At 36.3% G+C, this 18,942-nt stretch overlaps 1 protein-coding gene across 1 annotated transcript in view; it reads right to left on the bottom strand.

The window, feature by feature from the left end:
* DPP10 (dipeptidyl peptidase like 10) overlaps positions 1–18,942 on the bottom strand; it is a 196,258-nt gene that overhangs the window by 97,017 nt on the left and 80,299 nt on the right. Inside the window, 2 exon segments of the mRNA XM_032235619.1 lie at positions 3,358–3,439; positions 3,520–3,572. Coding sequence (XP_032091510.1) covers positions 3,358–3,439; positions 3,520–3,572 — 135 coding nt within the window.

Here is an 18,942-nt window from a genome sequence, read left to right as displayed (position 1 = left end):
GCTGCCGCACTCTGCCGCCTCGCCCCCCGCCTTCTCCGTCCCCGCTGACATTCTTGGGAGCAGGTCAGGTGGCTGGCTGGCTGGGAGGAGAAGAGCGGTTTGTCTTTGTGCCGGCTGGCCGGCCAGGCAGGGAGCAGGTCGGGTGGGGGTGGCTGGCTGGCTGGCTGGCTGGCTGGGAGGAGAAGAGCGGTGAGTCTTTGTGCCGGCCGGCCGGCCAAGCAGGGAGCAGGTCGGGTGGGGGTGAGTGGCTGGCTGGCTGGGAGAAGAGCGGTGAGTCCCTCCCCAGCCAGCCACAAGGGCTCACCGCTCTTTTCCTCCTCGTCCTCCCCGCTCAGTGCTGGGCTGGCTGCAGAAGAAATGGTGGCTGGTGAAAGAAAAACCTCTCCAGAATCACCCTTGCACTTGCGCAGTCGCTCAAGTGCAAGACATGATTCGCTGCTCCCAGATCAGGAGGCGGGAGAATCAGTGCCTCTTTTGCATATTAAATCTTTTGCTTTTTAACTCCGCCTTAACTTTTAAAAGGCGAAAAATTCCTTAAGCAAAAGAGGCCCAGAGTTCTCTGGCCTCCTCCTAGTTAACACTGAGAGCAGACACCAAGCCACTGTGACTTGAAATCTGGTAGCAACTATCCTGGCTTTAATTCATTAAAAAAAAATATTTAAAACTCTCCTTTCTCTCAGGAGACTGGGGAGGCTCCGCCTCCCTTGCCTCTAGTGACTGCATGTCCCTGGTCAGGGTGTTGTTTTCTCTTTGATTAGACTGTTATTTATTGCTTGATTGTTTGTCTGATATTAATCCTGATGTTAATCAGTATTTATCTGGATGTTCACTAGTGGTGACAATTTTTTAAAAAATCTCTTTTGAATGATGTGTAAATGTTGCTTATTTCTATGTGCCAATTGATGACTGAATGCCAAGCTTCCAGGAATTCCTTAGTGATTTTGAATTTAGCTTTGTCTAGGAGTCTCACAGTTTCCCAGTTGAAACTATGGTTAACTGGGTTAACTATGGTTAACTCCGTTCATCTATTGTGAAATGAAGGCATTTTTATTATATCTTCTGACTGCTACTGGTACTTGGTGTTGATGAATACATGCTGCTAATCTTATCCCTACTTTCCTACATAGTGGATGCTATAGTCTTTACAATGTATGTTGTAGATGACTCATGTTTTTCTTCTTAGGCTACTATGTATTGATTTATTTAAGATGATTTAGGGACCTTTAATTGGTTTGTGTGCTACAGTAATGCCATGTGGCAGTAATAGTAGTCTTTGAATGTATGCGATTTTTGAATGTATGGCAATGTTATCATTTTCACAGCTGATGCTATAATGGTTTGAGTGGTCACTCAAGCACTCTTTTTTGTTGTTTTGGTTTGCTGCAATGTGTTCGTTCCAATCTGAAAAATGTTCTTACGCAGCTCCTTTTGTAGGAGGTGGGTTGTTGATTTGATGGTGGATGCCTGGTTAGAGTAAGTAATTTTTCAATAAACTGTTTCATCTCCTGATGAGGATATGCAGGAAGGGCACAGTGCTATTTTCTTCTTCCCTTGTGAATTTTATCCTTTTGAAAATGTGGTTGATTGTTACCTAACAGGGCAAGATGCTGTATGTAAACAGAGAGCAAACCTCTCTTCGTTCTAGTATTGAAAATATTACTTGGTTGGCTAACAAAATTTCTGCAAGGAAACAACCAGACTCAGAGAGCCAAAGATTCTACTATCCAATCCAAGTGCTGAATAAAAATGGTCCCAATTGCTGAGTTATCTGATGTGGGTAGAGTTTTGATAGGTTTGTGTTTCTAATTTGACACCATTTCTTCTGTTCCTCTGAGGATATCCATGAATCAGTTCGTTATTATTTTCTTCTTTCCTTGAATTTTTTTAAAGGAAAATAATTGTTTCATGTGTCTTTTCAAGTTGTTCTTTTTTATTTTGTCAACGGTATCATCTATGTATGAGACCTATACTTTTGGATGTATACATGGGAATTCTTAGTTTCTAGATACTACATTACAGCTTCTACTATGAGTCCTGAGAGTGGTTCCTTTGATTTGTGGGTAGGTAGATAGTTTTGATCTTAGTGTACAGGTAGTCCTCGACTTACAGCAATTCTTTTAATGACTGTTCAAAGTTACAATGGTCCTGAAAAAAAAGTGACTTATGACCATTTGTCAACTTTATGATCATTGTAGTTTTCCCCAGGGTCATGTGATTAAAATTCAGTCACTTGGCAACTGACTCATATTTATGATGATTGCAGTATCCCAGGATCAAGTGATCACCTTTTGCAACCTTCTGAAAGCAAAGTCAATGGGGAAGCCAGATTCACTTAACAACCATGTTATTAACTTAACAAATGCAACAATTCACTTAACAAGTGTAGCAAGGAAAGTTGTAAATTGTGGCGAAACTCACTTAACAAATATCTCACGTTGAAACATAAATTTTGGGCTCAATTGTATCATAAGCTGAGGACTACCTGAATTGGTTTAGGTTGGGTATGTTGTGTAGTACTGCTACTATAGATCCTTTCACTAATTTTGGATCTATGGATCTAAATAACATTGTGACAACAAATGAGACCTTTATTTCATCATCTTCTTTTTTTAAGTTTTTTTATTTTCTTGAGGCCCTGTGGCAGGGAATCGATAGACTACGTAGCGCCCCAACCCCCAATTGGTGAAAAACTAAACTTTTTTTATAACATGTTTAACTATGTTTCATGTTGGTATGTTTCTAATGCATTTTACTAATGCAATGTATGTTACTAATATTTATTCCTAATCAAGGAACTACCAACTCAAGTAAATAGTCAAGCAGTGAACAACACCCTACTCAGGGAACAAGAAGAAAGCAACATCACCAATCACATCGACAGGGCAAGCTACTATATGTAGAGAGCAAATCCCATTCTCTTCTACCACTGAGTACTGTGGTAGAGTATTATTATTACCTAATCTGGTAACAAAACATCCTCAAGCAAACAACCAAGTTCAGAGACCACCAAGCTCTCCACAGAGCCCTGTGGTTTTAATTTTATATAACACCCAGAGTTATTGCTATGAGTGGGCAGCCATATCAATCAATCGATTCATTGATCAACCAATTACTCTTAGAGATTTTTAAACATATGATTGCTCTTTTGTATAGAAAATTTGAAATGATTTATTTATTTATTTTATTTATCAAGAAAATTTATATTGCACATGGCGACTCAAGGTGGCTTAGAAAACAAAACCAAAGAATGATTGCATACAAATCCCAAATAAAAAATGTATTTCCTATAAACTCTATCCTATTCTTAACACTTTAAAATAGATCAGCTGATAAAATGAACATGGAAATTTTTCTTACCAGTTGCTGGTCTTGTACACCCCATGCTGCATACTGTAAAACTGAGTCCACTACTTCTGGAGGATTTAGCTCCCAAACTTCCCTTGAAAAAAGTAAACATTTTACTTGGACACATTTGTAGCATTCAGTACTCAAAGCAACATTTATCAAACATTATCTTACCTTGTCTGTATGTTGTATATCACATATGAAGCTGTATAAGAATAATGAAAAACCTGTAAAACAAGGAATAAGAAATACCCATAAATATAATCATCTGGATTGTAAAATAACTTCTTTAATTTTTGATTTAGTATCATACTGATCAGAATGTTTAATTACAGAGCATTGGGCAATCTCCCAATGTAGAATTTACTAACTATAAGATTCTAGTCAAATCCAATTTAAAATTTAGAAAGCAGTGGATTCTCCTTGGGCAAAGTCACATGACCCCTGGGTCTGGATTTAAATCCAGATTTAAATATAAATCTGGATTCTAAAACTGTAAACTCTTATCAAATGCCACTAGAAATCAACAAACGCTTTCTGTTAAATTTTATTTTATCCTGAAGTACAATTACTATTATAAAATATAACCAATGAATTGGCCAAATTGTATTAGCATAAAATCTTACAGGTCTGCCAAGATGTGTTCAATAAAATATGACTTCTCAGAAAAGGAACAACACTAAATAAATCTTGGGGTTTTTCTAGAACTTACACATGAAGAACTTGATACTTATTTCAATACAAATTTTTATTTTGGTGATATTACAGGTACATACATACATAATATTCCCTCTACTTAAGGCATGATTTAAAGTAGAGAAAGATTAAGTAGTAGTGGGCCAAATAAATTAAAGTAAAAAACAATAAAGTAAGTAAATCCAATTGAAAAAAATGGGAATAATGAGGAAAACAAACTATATAAGAATAGATTAACAAAAACAACAACAACCCACCTCTAAATTATTCAGTGTCAAGCCTGAATTTTAAAATGGTGTGGGATTGTTGGTATTCTGGAGTATTCTAATGTTAATTCAGTTTGACACAATTTAGACCCTTCAGCAACTACAGAATAACTAGCTGTTGAGTCATGCACATTCCAATGCCTCGCTGACTGGAGGCGGAGGAGGTGGAGGAAGAGAGAAGTCGCCAAGCAGCCAATTCTCATGTTAGTTGGACAATGTGACTGATCGTTTTGGAAACTTGAGAAAACTAAAACTTATATTGATGTGAAAAAAACGGGAACTTTAGTACAGGCTTTTCACTAGTTAGTGCCAAAATGGTGTATCCTAATAAATTTATACTTTGAGTAAAGGAATGCCTCAGAGTTCAATTTGTGAAGGATGCATTACTTGGAACCTGACATTCAGTTTACTAATGACAATAACCTTTATAACAACCATCTTCACTTCCATTATGTCTAGGCACCCAATTCATAAATCTTCTTTAACTTCTCAATTGTTTTCAAGGAACTCAATACCATTCAAGCACAACTTTCTTGATAATAGTATATTCTCTGATAATATATTCCAAATGTATTTCATCAGGAATATACATTGGATATTAACATGCATTCTTTACTTTTACAAAAGGTATAGCTCATAAGCATGTAAACAATGTGCAATGTTTAAACCTCCTGAAATATTCAAGTTCAGCTATGGGAGATTTTTGAGTTTCAAAGATTTATGAGGATATCACTCTTGAACAAATTATACCTTGCTTTATGCTATTGTTATGTGTACTGACATTTTCTTCAGCTATTAAGCTATTCATGCAAAATGATAGGTATATCTAATAGGCATGGATTACTTGAAGTTTCAAAATACTTTGGATTAAGATTTTCATTAAAATGATATTGTATAGACAGTAGTGGTACAGTTTAGAATCATTATTATTTAGCCTTTACTGACATTGTAGTTCCCAGAATGCTACATTAACTTAAAAAATATTTTTAAACAGCTACAATGAAGTTAAATTATAAGGTCATAACTACCTGAAGCATCATTTATCTTATTCAATCAACATCAATTACTTAAGATGATTTATTGCATCTCTTGCTTATCACTGAACAGAATTTATGGATAGTATTAACATTTTTGACTGTGAAATATTACTGTCATAACAACAGTATTTTGCCAAGCCAAAATGAATATAAGAAAGAGACATTTCTAGAGATCTAATTCATCTAACATGAAAAAAGCCTGTCAACCTAGTCTAAACTGCAAAAAGGCACATCTAGAAAATCTGCATGGGCTTGTGCTGCTTATTTAAAATTTATCATAAAGATTACTTATCTCATGAAAAAGTCATCTTCTTTGGAGTGTTAATTAATTTACAATCAAATAAGCTCAACATAGCTAAACCAAAATTTCAAATGTGATACACCCTGAACTGAGTGGAAAAGAAATTATATTTATTATATTGTCATGGTTGGTTGTATAATTAGCCAGTTTAGATTGGATTTGGCCTTTTTTATCCACCTGAGATAGGCAGATGTTTGATAGTGTTATACAGATTGCAGGATATAAGGTGTTCCAAGTAAAGCTGCCTTTTGCAATTAACTGATGGAGATTTTGTCAATGCCAATGCAGTCAAATGGTGCTCCAGATGTTTTGAGATTGCACCCAAGGCACCTCAGAAAGAAAACACACTGACCAGAATTATATACTTGAAACTGAAAAGCTATATTCCAAATTTTAGATTAAACACAGATTCTTAATAAGATAACTAAGAAAGGTCACCAGAAAGTGTTAAGAAAATAAAACTGTTATTAACAACTGCAAGTAAGTACTGCAAAAATACAATGACACTTTTTTATTTATCTCACTAACAGTCTCTACCATCTGTTTCAAAGATTCTCCAACCCTCTCAAGCAAATTTGGGGAGTAGATAAATTGCAGAAAGGAAAGAAAAATATGTTTATTTGATAAATACTATGCTGTTAGCAAATAGCACCAATTAGCAATTATTAGCATTGTACATATTTCCATCACATTTCAAAAATGGGCTTAAATAAAAATTCTCTATATATTGTAGATAATTTGTACATTTCTATTTTTGGAATCAGAATGGGAGACTTAAATACAGATAATTCTTGACATGATCACAATTGGCTCAAAATTTCCACTGCTAAGCAAATTGGGTGCTAAATCAGCTGCGCCTAATTTTACAATCAATTTGTCAGGACTGTTAAGTGTAGTTGTTAAGTGAATCATGTGGTTGTTAAACAAATCTGGCTTTCCCCTTTGACTTTGGTTGTTGGAAGTCAGCTGGGAAGGTCACAAATGGAAATCACCAAAAGCCACAACCACCTTAACACTGTTTGCCAAGTGCCTGAATTCTGATCATATGACCATGAGGATGCCATGATGTTCATAAGTGTGAGAATCAGACAAAAATTGCCTTTTTAGTGTTGTAATTTTGAATGTTAAACAAATGGTTGTAAGTTAAGAACTACCTATAATCTATATGTGAATAAAACAATAGCTTAAAAACCAGACCAAAATTCAAGCTTCTAAAAATAACAACAGCTATTTTTATCTATTATTTCCTTCAAGCTTTAAGGCAAACATGGATTTATGATTTCAGATTTTATTATCTCAATGGAGATATGTAAATATTTCCATGTATCAATATGCTGATCCTATTATTATGTTCAATACAAAAATTACATTACGCATAATTCTGTCATTTATTACGTTGGTTCCAAGAAAATACTTCTCATAGCAGTGACATGTGGTGAGGTTTATGGCTGGTGAGCACTGACACACGGGTTTCAATTTTTTTTAGATTTGTGGACTTCAACTCCCAGAATTCCACAGCCAGGCATGTTCAGTTCCGATTTAAAGCGACAGCATTTGTTTTTCTCCTTTGCAAAAAAGTTTTCCTTCATTCTTTTTCTTCTCCCTCCCCCTCCTTCCTCCCTCTCTCCCTCCCTCCCCCTCTCTCAAACAGACATACGCACACAGAGAAGTTGGATCCCTCTCTCACTCACTCAATCTCAAACAAACACAAACACAGAAGTTGGATTGGATATATTTTCCAATGGCTTGAAAGCAGTTCCCCTACCATACCCCCCCATTCCCCTGCTGCCTTCCAATCTGAGCCGTTGATTACAGGTGGAGCCACGTTGCCTTTTTAAATTTGTAATCAGTGAAGCTGGGCTTATATACTTTTATCCAGGAGAGAGAGGGGGGAGGAAGGGAGGGAGGGAAGGAGGGAGGGAGGGAGAGAGAGAGAGAGAGAGAGAGAGAGAGAAGGCAAAGTAGCTCTGCATGCAATCAAACTACACTTGGGGAGGGATCTACACTTGAGGATTAAGTTTGAATTCCTCCCCCTCCCTCTGACCCACACACGTACCTTTTCCAGCTGTTTAAGAGAGGATTTCAACTGTGCTCTTGCCTGCCATCATGAAAAGAAAAAAAATGTAAAAGGAAAAAGGCAAGAATTGAAATCAGGCTGAGCTAGTTGCTGCCAGAGTCACCGTGTGGATGACTCTGCTTAACTGTTTAAAAAGTCTCTAAAAAATGCCCTCTACAGGAGGCAGGTGAACAACGTGACTCATTACATCAGGAATTGTTCAGCTTTTAACCCTTGCTTAGCTCTGCTTGAGTGATCATAAAGTCAGACTAGATGAGGCACCTCATTTTCCCACCTCTTCCTATAGAGGGCACTTTTTTAGAGGCTATTTTAAACAGTTAAGCACTAAGCAGAGTCATCCACTGTGACTCTGGCAGCAACTACCTCAGCCTTTTTCCTTTTACAATTTTTTTTTCTTTTTATGATGGAAGTGGTGAGGCTATGCCTCCCCTGCCTCCCCTGACTGCACGTCCCTGTCTCATAGCTTAAAAGGAAGTATGATGCATCCCTGGTTGAACAAATGTGGACATGAATACACACACACACACACACAAACACACACACACACACACACACACCTAATATTCTATTGCTACCAAAGAATTTTGAACATTAAAAAAACTATTTTTGTACAAAGATTTATCGGAAAATTTCTGTACCACATTATCCATAAAGAGAGCTTTCAACTGTTTAAGATGCTTTAGCTCAGGAAACAAACATCACAAGAAATATTGGAGCTCCATTGATATGGCTGTATAACAGAATCTTGAAAGTCTGACAGCATTTCCCATTCTATCTCTGTTACACTAAAGAGAGTCAAGGCAGGTCAATATTGAGTTTCATCTTCATGCTTTCCTGAGCTAGGGTTCTCACATATTTTCTTCAAGGACATTTCTGTATCTGTGACAGTAGATCTGTACAATATCTCAAACTGTGTCAACTATCTTAATCTAAAAGAGGAAATGGGATCCCTGGACTATGCCGACCGGTGCAGGCTTGATACATAGAAAAACCATTCATGCACCCTCCTTGCCACAATGCTGAGATCACCATATGTGAAGGAGATGTTTTCACAGCAAAGCCTGCACCTCAGTAGCAGTACCCTGCTGTTGGAAAAGGCTGTTCAACAGTCCTGCTGTTGAAGCCAGTTCAGGCAGCAAAGTGGTGTTTTATGAGGAAAAGCAGAAAAAGCTTTCTATGTGAAGACAGAAAGAAGGATCCTCCTATGTGAAGATTCTGATTATGGAGGAGCCTGAGTGAAGTCAGTTATCTGCAGGGCTCCACTCATCTATCTCTAAGATTGACCCTTCCCATTGGCCTCTTTATGACCATATCCATTTGACTTTTGGAGAGAAGAGAGTCTTGCCCAGCAGACAAAGGGCAAAAGTTGTTGTTGCTCTTCCTATCCTTTCTTCTTCCTTTATACTTAGTTTGTGCTAAGTGCTAAGTGCTTAATTTAAAGCTGAATAAAAAGGCAGGTGTGTGGTATCACAGAGAACCTTTCATTTCCTTTCTCTATAAAAAATAAGCAGTTGCATGCAAGTACTGAATTTAAAGACAAAAGATGAGAAGTCTGCAAGTTTCCCTTCTTCTCACCCACAAGAATCAGTTCCACCACAGAAATAGCCACAAGAAGAATAACACTACATATGCTGCCTAACTCTTTGGATGGTTATCAATCATTAAATACATTTAAAAACTAAGAAACAACAAAAACAAAGTAAAAATGAATAAAGGTGTCGGAAATGACAAACTGAAAGAATAAAAAAAGAAAAAGAAAAAGACTTCATCCCCTAAGGCTGGAATGAAGAACCCGGGAACTTAAGGGCTTTTTGAAATATCAGTAGGTTGGGGGCTGTTCAAATCTTGAGGAAACCTTCATTCTGAAGGCAGGCACTGCCACAGAGCAGGCTCCAATAGATATGTAGCTCAGGGTTAAATTCTGGAGGTCTCTGAGTTTAGATCTCTGCTTACAGACAGTTCATTACAGATAGCCTCCCACTTATGACCACAATTGGATCCAGACTCTTGGGTGTTGAATCAAACAGGTGTTAATCAAGATGACACATGGGAACTTCATTCAGCAACCACAATCCTGGCTCTCCCAGTTGTGATGATTAGGTGACCGCATGGATCCTGAAGTGGACCACGGGGGAAAGAGTCCAGACCTCCCACTACATTTGAGGCCCAGGTCCTCTCCCTGTCTCACCGGGGAAGAATGATTCTCAGAATGCAGGCATTCACTAGTGTTTCTGCCAGATTTGAGATCCATTCTTCCCGCACACCAAGGAATTTCTTAGCTTTTCAGAATGCTGGCATTTGCAAATGTTTTCCCCTTCCCTCCAGAGTATTTCTAAGCCTTCTAGAAGAGAAAGGAAAACACTGGTGAACTGCTAGTGTTCTGAGGTAACACTTTCCCATTCTACAGAAAATTCTAGCAAATGCCAGTATTCTGAAGGTCTCAGAATGCTGGATTTTTTTCCTAGCCTTCCCCACCTCCTGTCCAGAGCCTTTATGAGCCTTCTAGAGGAGGGGCTCCAGTGAATGCCAGCATTGTGAAGAGCTCAGAGAAGAAAAGAAATCCTGCAGTGGGCTGGAAGAATGGAAATCCAATGTCCTCTCTGCTTGCAATCTTCCCTGCCAGTTTCCCCATTGATTTTCTGGGGAAGTTGGCAGAGAAGATTGCAGATGACAATCACATGATTGCAGAGCACTTGGCAACCATTTGTAAATATGAACAGGTTATCAAGAACCTTCACGGAGGAAGGTAGAATAATGTTTTCTAATAGTAATGACATTTCCTAATATAAGAAATAATCTTTACAAACAATGCATGATAGAATCCCATGCACTGTGTTAGTAAATCTTTTTTTAAAATCCCAATTAGGGCAGTGTGGTCCTTTGATTTGATGGGAAAAGGGTGATTTCACGTACAGAATTGTATTCCAAACCTGCATCTTCTAAATGCTATTAGATCTTAGAATTACAAGGCTGACCCTTCACAGAGTCAGGTTCTGTTAAAGAACACTGAAGCACACTTATCACACCCTTTGGCCTTTGAGTTTAAGTGTGAGGGCTAGATCAGAAGCAAAGGGCCTGAAAGTAGGCTGATTCATTGCAGCAACAGTACACATTTTGTCAACCAATCCTTCCAAATAAGACAAGTCAATTAGGATTCATCAGCAGGAGAAAGAAAAGTAATATTTGAACCTTGAATTCACTACATATCTCTATCTCTATATATCTGAATCTCTGTCTGTATTTATCTCTATCTCTATCTATATGCAACTTTGGAGTTATTGTTTGCAGATTTTAGTTTTCTCCATATTAAGAGCTTTGTAATAAAAATTATTTCAACAAAACTTGTGTCTCTAAATCCCTACCTACAAGCTGAACATATAGTTTAAGAAACCATCAGGTAGAAGCTCGATTCTGAAATGCCGTATAGGCCTATTTGCTAGTTTCAGAGCTGAGTACTTTTAAATTAAGTTTTGTCATTATTGATCCCAGTGTTATTGATCAATGTTTTTAAATATGTATTTTGACCCATATACCAAATTTTTACTTTTGTTATACTTGATATATGTATTATGTAAAGAAATGCTTCATAATCCAATCATAAAAAGCATGATAACAGAACTACTAATACTGCATTTCATTGGGACATTATTTCATAATGATCTCAGAGAAGTTGTATTATAATAATATAACATGTATACAAAGTCTTCTGCTCTGTTTGCTAACACTATAGTTACTACAAGAAAACTAACTAGATTTTATCTAATATTGATTTGACCTAGGGCAGGGGTCAGCAAACTTAAACACTTCAAGAGCCACAAAGTTCCTAATCGGAAGCCCTCCATTCAATTCTGGAGCCGACCGGAAGTCTGGTTCCTCCACCATAGAATCTTCTCCTAGCACAACGTCCTCTACCTGTCCTAATTGAAAGTCCTATCAATTGTGGAGCCGACTGGCAAAAGGGAGCCATAGCAGGCGGATGAAAGAGGCACATGTGGCTCCAGAGCCACAGATTGCTGACCCCGACTTTCAATTTCCAAACATTAGAGGTGCTCAAAAGTTGTGACATTCCTTGGCAATTGTAAAAATATTTTGGTTACTTTAATATAATTTAGATGTGCTTGGTAAGTAACTACATAAATATCTTAACTTTTTAACATTTTGTTTGTTTCATTACACTACTGTATGTTCATAATTAAAACCTTCTCTACACCTGAATTGGCAGCATATACTTGTTTAATGAGGCAGTGCTTAATTATCTCTATTTTTATAGTTTTACAGTAGAAGATTATCCCGTCAAAACAGACTCAGCTAAAATTGTAATACCCTTGAAATTTCAAAGACTAATGTGATATCAGAATAATAATTCATACGATGCCAGAGGTTTGAAATGGATCTAGCAGAAGCTCATCTTTCTCACAAATAAAGGCACTTTATAAAGAAGGAAAAGCAGCATGGTTTAGCTAGGATAAACCAAGGCAACAGTGGGAAACCTATTTCTAAATAAAGCAGAATATCAAAACTGTCACCATAATAGAAGTGTGCAGCCCAACAACGGCAGACCACATGTAGCCCTTAGTCTTGCTCAATATAGCCTCCGAGGCTATCCCTCAAAAGACACACAATAGATATGAATTCATTTCAAAATACATATAATAATTAAAAAAATATCATTGACCTAGTCAGTATCATAGTAACTTTTAACTAAAGACACATATGCATAATACACACAATTTATAGCCAATATTTTACATACACATACACAGTTTTATAGTCAATCAAATGTGCTTCTTTGTCAGATATATGCTCTATGTAGTTAATATGGTTAAACATTTTTCTTGCAGGTCTGCTATAAAAGGACTTGGATTTCTACAATATTTCAAAGCTTTCAGTCCTTTCTAGAGAGTTACAAAAATATTTTTGGCTTATCTTTATCAAATAAATGATGCTAGCGGTTATTCCCTTGGGACTCCCTTATTCACCAAATCCTTTTTCAACTTACAATAAGGTATACAATGTTTAGAAATGCAAATACAAAAGCTTCTAGAAGATTTCTCTCTCTTTTTCACGCGCTCTCTCTCTCCCTCCCTCCTTCCCTCCCTTTTCTTTGGTGAACATATTTTTTTAAAAAATAGCAAGGAGAGAAAAACTACTAGACCATCATTATTCAATAATCAATACAAGAACTGAAATAATAATATTCTTCCTCAGCTCAATTTCAATGGAAGCACACATTTATTTACAAAAAAATTTTTGGAAAAAGGAATTGAATCACATTCAAATGATGTACTATGGTAGAACACCATGTCTTGCATTAGCTTTTTTTTTTTGGCTAATGGAATCATAGAGTGAGAAGAGGCCATTTAGGCCAAGTGAAAAGGGAGTTAGATTACAGAAATTTACTGTAGAACCTGGATGTGTATACTCAGTAGTGGGATTCAGCCAGTTCACACCTATTCGGGAGAACTGGTTGTTAACTTTCTAAGCAGTTCGGAGAATCGGTTGTTAACTTTTAAGCAGTTCAGAGAACCGGTTATTGGAAGAAATCTCATTTTGTTTTTTTTTCCACTTTACAGGGCTAATCCTGTAAGGAAGGCAGGAAGGAAACATTCTGGTGTTTTTTCTAGCCTAATCTTTATTACCCTGCTTACAGAAACTGCATCTCCAGTTAACCCTTATTACATTGTAACAGCTAAGGCAAAGCACCCATCGATGTGAGTGATGCTGAGTTGGCCATGCCCACCCAGTCACATGACCACCTCCCCAGCTGGTCATTAGGGCAGAGAACCAGTTGTTAAATTATTTAAATCCCACCACTGCTTACACTGCAGCAGACATTTATCAGTGAGTATGCTACAACAGTGCCTCCTTGATACCTTGGAGTCTGTCTCTTTGACTTAACCGAAAGTTACCCATTTAACAGATTCGAAAGGGAAAAAATACCCATTTGTTCTTATTTCAAAAACACCAATTTCCATTCCCAGATTCAAGAAATCCCTATACATAAGAGAGTTATAAGCAGTGGCATACTGTTTATAATTTACATATGCAAAGGGATTCCTCACACCAGAATGAGGGAGTCAAATGTTAAATTTACTAGAATTCTGTGAGGTGGTTGACAGCGAAGCTCCAGGATTTAGTGTACCTGTCTAGTGGTGCAGCTTGGTGATGTCAATGGTCCCTGCAGAAATGGTTCTTAAACATTTATTGGCATGACACTGTTTATGTCAAAATTTGGAAGTAAATATGGAACTATGCATATCATGATTTTAAAATATTCTGAAATAAACCATTTCAAAATACACTAAAATCAGCCAACTGTGGCAGGTTGCAGGAAAGCTAATATAAAATATGCATGACACTTTCCAAAGGTTGTGAGAATCTAGGTATTTATTTCTAAGAATTGAAGGGACAGGATATTAGTTCTACACCATTATCGTAGTGTTAAAGAGGAAACTAATCTTTTATTTCTAATTGCCAGGAGGTTGCCTTACATTTTTAGTGGCATTTCTTGATGTGATTTAGTATAAATATTACAGCAAGCAGGTGAGATCACAGGATCAGCAGGGAACTTAGATGCTAGTAAATCATTTTCCTTGCTCCATCAATCTCAATTATTAAAGAAGGCAGTTTGTTCTTGGAAAACATCTTCTTGGCATGCACATCTTTTCCAGACCGTGATTCACATTACTTAGCTAAACAGTTCTGATAGCCAACAAATGCAAGAATAGCCAGCATGCAACAAGATTTCTGATAACTTTCATATTTCATATTCCCTTTTAATCTGGATTTTGTAGCATGTTATTAAAATATGTGACAATTATCTAAATTTCTGTGATTCATCTTTCAGAGATTCTCCACTTTCTGTAAACTGATTATTTAGCAGTAAAGGCTGAATTATATAGATATATAAGCTATGAGGGTGTTAATATTTACGTAAAGAAATATATTTGTATACTACACATAATACATATTAGAACTAAAGATATTGAAATGGTACAGAAAATTGATTTAATCTGAAAATGGATTATGCTTTCATGTTCATATGTTAGTCAAAAAATTAGTCATTATTTTTCTACTACAATTAAACCTACCCTAAAATTATTAGTTCCTACATTAGTTAAATTTTATTTTTACAATAGGTAGAATCTTCCTAGTTGCTATGAAGCTAAATAAATTTTAGTTATTACAGCCAAAGAGATATTTCAATAATTGCTCCCCCCCAAAAAAAAATGAATAAACTTTGTGCATAATAACAGAAAATCAGTAGAAAGATAAGTTTGAACACAGAGCAATTCAACTTTACTTTGCTTGCTTTAGTTACATCTGGTACTGATTATTAAACCTTCTGTGTGGCAGGAATGCTGTGTGGCAATTGTAGTTGGTATGACAGGTAGCAGCTGGGCTGCTAACTGGTACAAAGTAAGGGAAAACACAATGCTTGTATCAAAAGATCTACACTTGGCAGTTGCTAAGCAGTCATAATTTACTATGCTAATCATTAAAGCTGTAAATTAGGCTGTATAAAAGAAAAAAGTAGTTGGTGTATTGTTGCCATGTGCACTTAAGAACTGCAAAACCCATTACAGGTAGTCCTTAACTTACAACCATTCATTTAGTGACTGTTCAAAGTTACAATGGTACTAAAAAAGTGATTTATGATCGTTTTCACATTTATGATTGTTATAGCATTCCCTTAGTCATGTGATCAAAATTCAGATGCTTAGCAAATGGTTCACATTCATGATGGTTGCAGTGTCCCAGAATCATCTGATCATCTTTTGTGACCTTCTGACAAGCAAAGCCAATGGGAAGCCAGATTCATTTAACAACCATGTAGTAACTGAACAACTGCAGTGATTCACTTAACAACTATGGCAAGAAAGAAAGGCCATAGGCAAAAATTACTTACTTAGAAACAGACATTTTGGGCTCAACTGTGGTTGTAAATGGAAGACTACCTGTAGAATTACAGCTTCTAAACGTAAGTTCATAATTTTTTAATGTGACCTGTTTCTCAGCAAACTCTTTTCCAATGTATAAGTGTGATGAAATGTAATCTAGATTCCCAGGAAGGAGGGGGGATGCATTCCAGAGGATAACTCAGTTCAGATAGCTTATATGAGAGAATGGATGTGGAAATGACACCCCCCCTAATTGTTTCAAGACTGTATGCCTTATGGGATTGTTAGCATGCTTTAATTTGTCAAGATTCAGTCTATGAGCAAGGGACAATTAAAAAAAATATGTTTGGAAGAATCATAATGTGTTTTTGTTTTCTTTTGTTTTGTGCCAGACAAAAAGAATGGTGAGGAAAGAAAGTAGAGTAGGGGGGAGGGGGAAGAGGGGAAGGGAGGAAAGAAGGAAGAGAGAGAGAGAGATGAAGGAAGGGAGGGAAGGAGAGAGGAAGAGAGAAGAAGGAATGAAAAGAAAGAAAGAAAGAAAGAAAAACAAAGAAAGAAAGAAAGAAAGAAAGAAAGAAAGAAAGAAAGAAAGAAAGAAAGAAAGAAAGAAAAAATAGTTTTTATTTTATTTTTCTTGCAAAATAATGATAAAGAATAATGCTGCCTCTTGGATTTTCTTCATGAAGATCTATCCCCTTATCCTTCAGGTTTTCTAACAGAGCACCCACTGCACCTGTAAATGAGTCTATTAATTTTGTTGTTGATTATTCTCTTCCACTTTTACATTTAGAGCATTCTCTAGAGAGAGGTATAATGTGTGAAGTAGGATAATTTGAGCCCAGTCATTTGTGCCTTAAGTGAGAACTCTAAGCTACTTTGTTTGATTATTCATTTTGTTTGTCTTCAAACAAAGGAATTTATTTTCTTGGTTGTCCAAGGCATTTTCATGAGTTTTTAAATTTCAAAAATGCCAATACTCACTCTAAATATATCCTGCTTTTTCAAAGTTCGACTTTCACTTCTATAGAGAGTCACAAGGAATATTTTTGCCTGTGCTACTCTGATCTTTGTAGGCATAGCTGGACATCTGATTATCTTTCATAGATTCTACACCAAGCTCTACTCTATTGTCTGTTTTTTCAGTTTGTTCCTTTACTGTTGATTATTGATCCTAAAGGGTAGAAACTGTCTGTTACAGCTACATGCAGTCCTCAACTAATGATCACAATAGGAAGCAGAAAATTGGTAGTGAAGTGATAACAATTGTTAAATGACTGTGCCTGATTTTATATCTTTTTTGCCAGTCATTAAGTAAGACATCATGCAACAGTAACATTTGACCTTCCTTGCCGACTTTGTTCATCAGAAGCCAACTGAAAAGATCACAAATGGTGATCACATGACTGCTGGATGCTGTGATGGTTGCTAAAAAACAAACAATGTGTGATGGTTGCTAAAAAACAAACAATGATTACAAGACCGTACAGATGCTGTGACAGTCATATGTGTGAGGATTGGTCATAAGTTGCTCTTGTCAGGATTTATATAGATCATAACTTTGAGCGGTTGCTAAATGAATGGTTGTAAGTCAAGGACTACCTGTTTTATTTTCTTTGTATCTAATTTCATTTCTGTTTTTTTCTTCTTCCTCTGTTTCTATTGGATATGGTGATATACATTTTTAAATATATCTACACTTGATCTTAGCCAAAAGGCCGAGAAGCGATAAATATTTTTAAATATATCATTGATCATATCTCTGTCCTTTTGAGGGAGTGTCTTTCTCTCTGTCATTCATTCTCTTATCTCTTTCATGCATTGGCATACCACATGCATACATTTATTGGAGGAAATTGTTTTCAGCAAAAAATGGCAATTCTGAGAAATTGTGAGAAACCTGGGCATTGTCCAGCACTTCAGTCTCTGTATGTGTATAATATTATTTTATTTGTATTTCAGAATAAATATTCATCTAGCTAGAAAATATTTTTCCATAGGTTTTAATTTGGAATCTAAATGTACCTTATTATTTTCCCCTTTTTGAAAAATAATGTGCAAGGACATTTTTTTCCCTAATAGATATCCCACATGCATTTATATAACTTCTCAATGTATCAGTAGGCTATTTTATTACTAGTTACAGAGGTAATTTGTAATTTTATGAATCTATTGTATTACACAAATATTTTTCCATCCCAGTTTCTTTGAACGTCTCTCAAGTTTATTTTCTTCCTTTTTGACACTTCTCTATTACCTGACATCTAATCACATCTATTATGGTTGTTATTTCTAATTACATTTGATTTTTGCTAATTTTATTTCTGAGTAAGAAAGCACAGATACCATTATATCCTAACGCTTTATTATATAATGAAGTAAATACTTAATAGCATTTTAATGTTGTAGATAGAAACAATGATCCAGAAGGAGACTTTTACTTCCCATTCCAATGCTGCATTCTAGCCACAGACAAAATCTATTTAGAATATATAAGCAAACCAAAAGGTTTCTGTTTGATTTGCAGACCATGTGTGGTCATATTTTCCTTCCTTCCTCCTTTCCCTTTCTTTCCTTCCCTGCTCTTGGTCCCTCTAGATTTCCTAAACAAAATTTTCATCATTGTATTATTTTTTCCTTACAATTTGGGATTCCCACTTGAGAGGTCTTCTTCCTAGCCTAAATGAAATAAGTGTATTTCTAGCACATTCAGAAAACAATATTTCTTTCTCTTTCTTTTTATTTAGGAAAAAAATAAATGCTGCTGAGTTCCATAGATCTGGTTCCTTCATATTTCTGTAGTTGACATAAGTAAGCTTGGAAGCACAGCTGCGTTTTTGAAGCCCACCCCCCCAAAAAAAAATTCCCCAAAAGACACCTCCCTGTGATTAAGAAGACTTCCAACATGGCAGTGACCAAAGCAACAAGAAGGAGAATATCAGGACATCAGCCGGGATGTGATGTTGAGGTGAACAATAGCCACTATGAAGAAAGCCACAGGTCACAGTGAAGAATCCTGAAGAACACACATGTGTATGACTTCTACAGGAGCCACTACAGTTTATCTCAATAGATTTATATAAATCATAAGAATTATTAAAGTTAATTAAACAATTTAAAAAAAATTATTAAATTATTAAAGTTAATATGTTAAAGCTAACAAGATAGCTTGATAAATGTACACTGCAAACATTACATGAGAAGGTGAGGTATTTTTTTTTCCTGACAGGAGTTCACCAGTTTTGATTTACAGAATATACTGGGTAAATCCCAGGTTCCATAGAAATACTGGGTACATTCCCAGGTTCCATAGAGATATTAA

The sequence above is a fragment of the Thamnophis elegans genome, chromosome 1 (genome assembly GCF_009769535.1).
Source record: "Thamnophis elegans isolate rThaEle1 chromosome 1, rThaEle1.pri, whole genome shotgun sequence".
Lineage (NCBI taxonomy): Eukaryota > Metazoa > Chordata > Lepidosauria > Squamata > Colubridae > Thamnophis > Thamnophis elegans.
The sequence above is the reverse complement of the archived record's forward strand: the minus strand, read 5'-3'. Positions and strand labels throughout refer to the sequence as shown.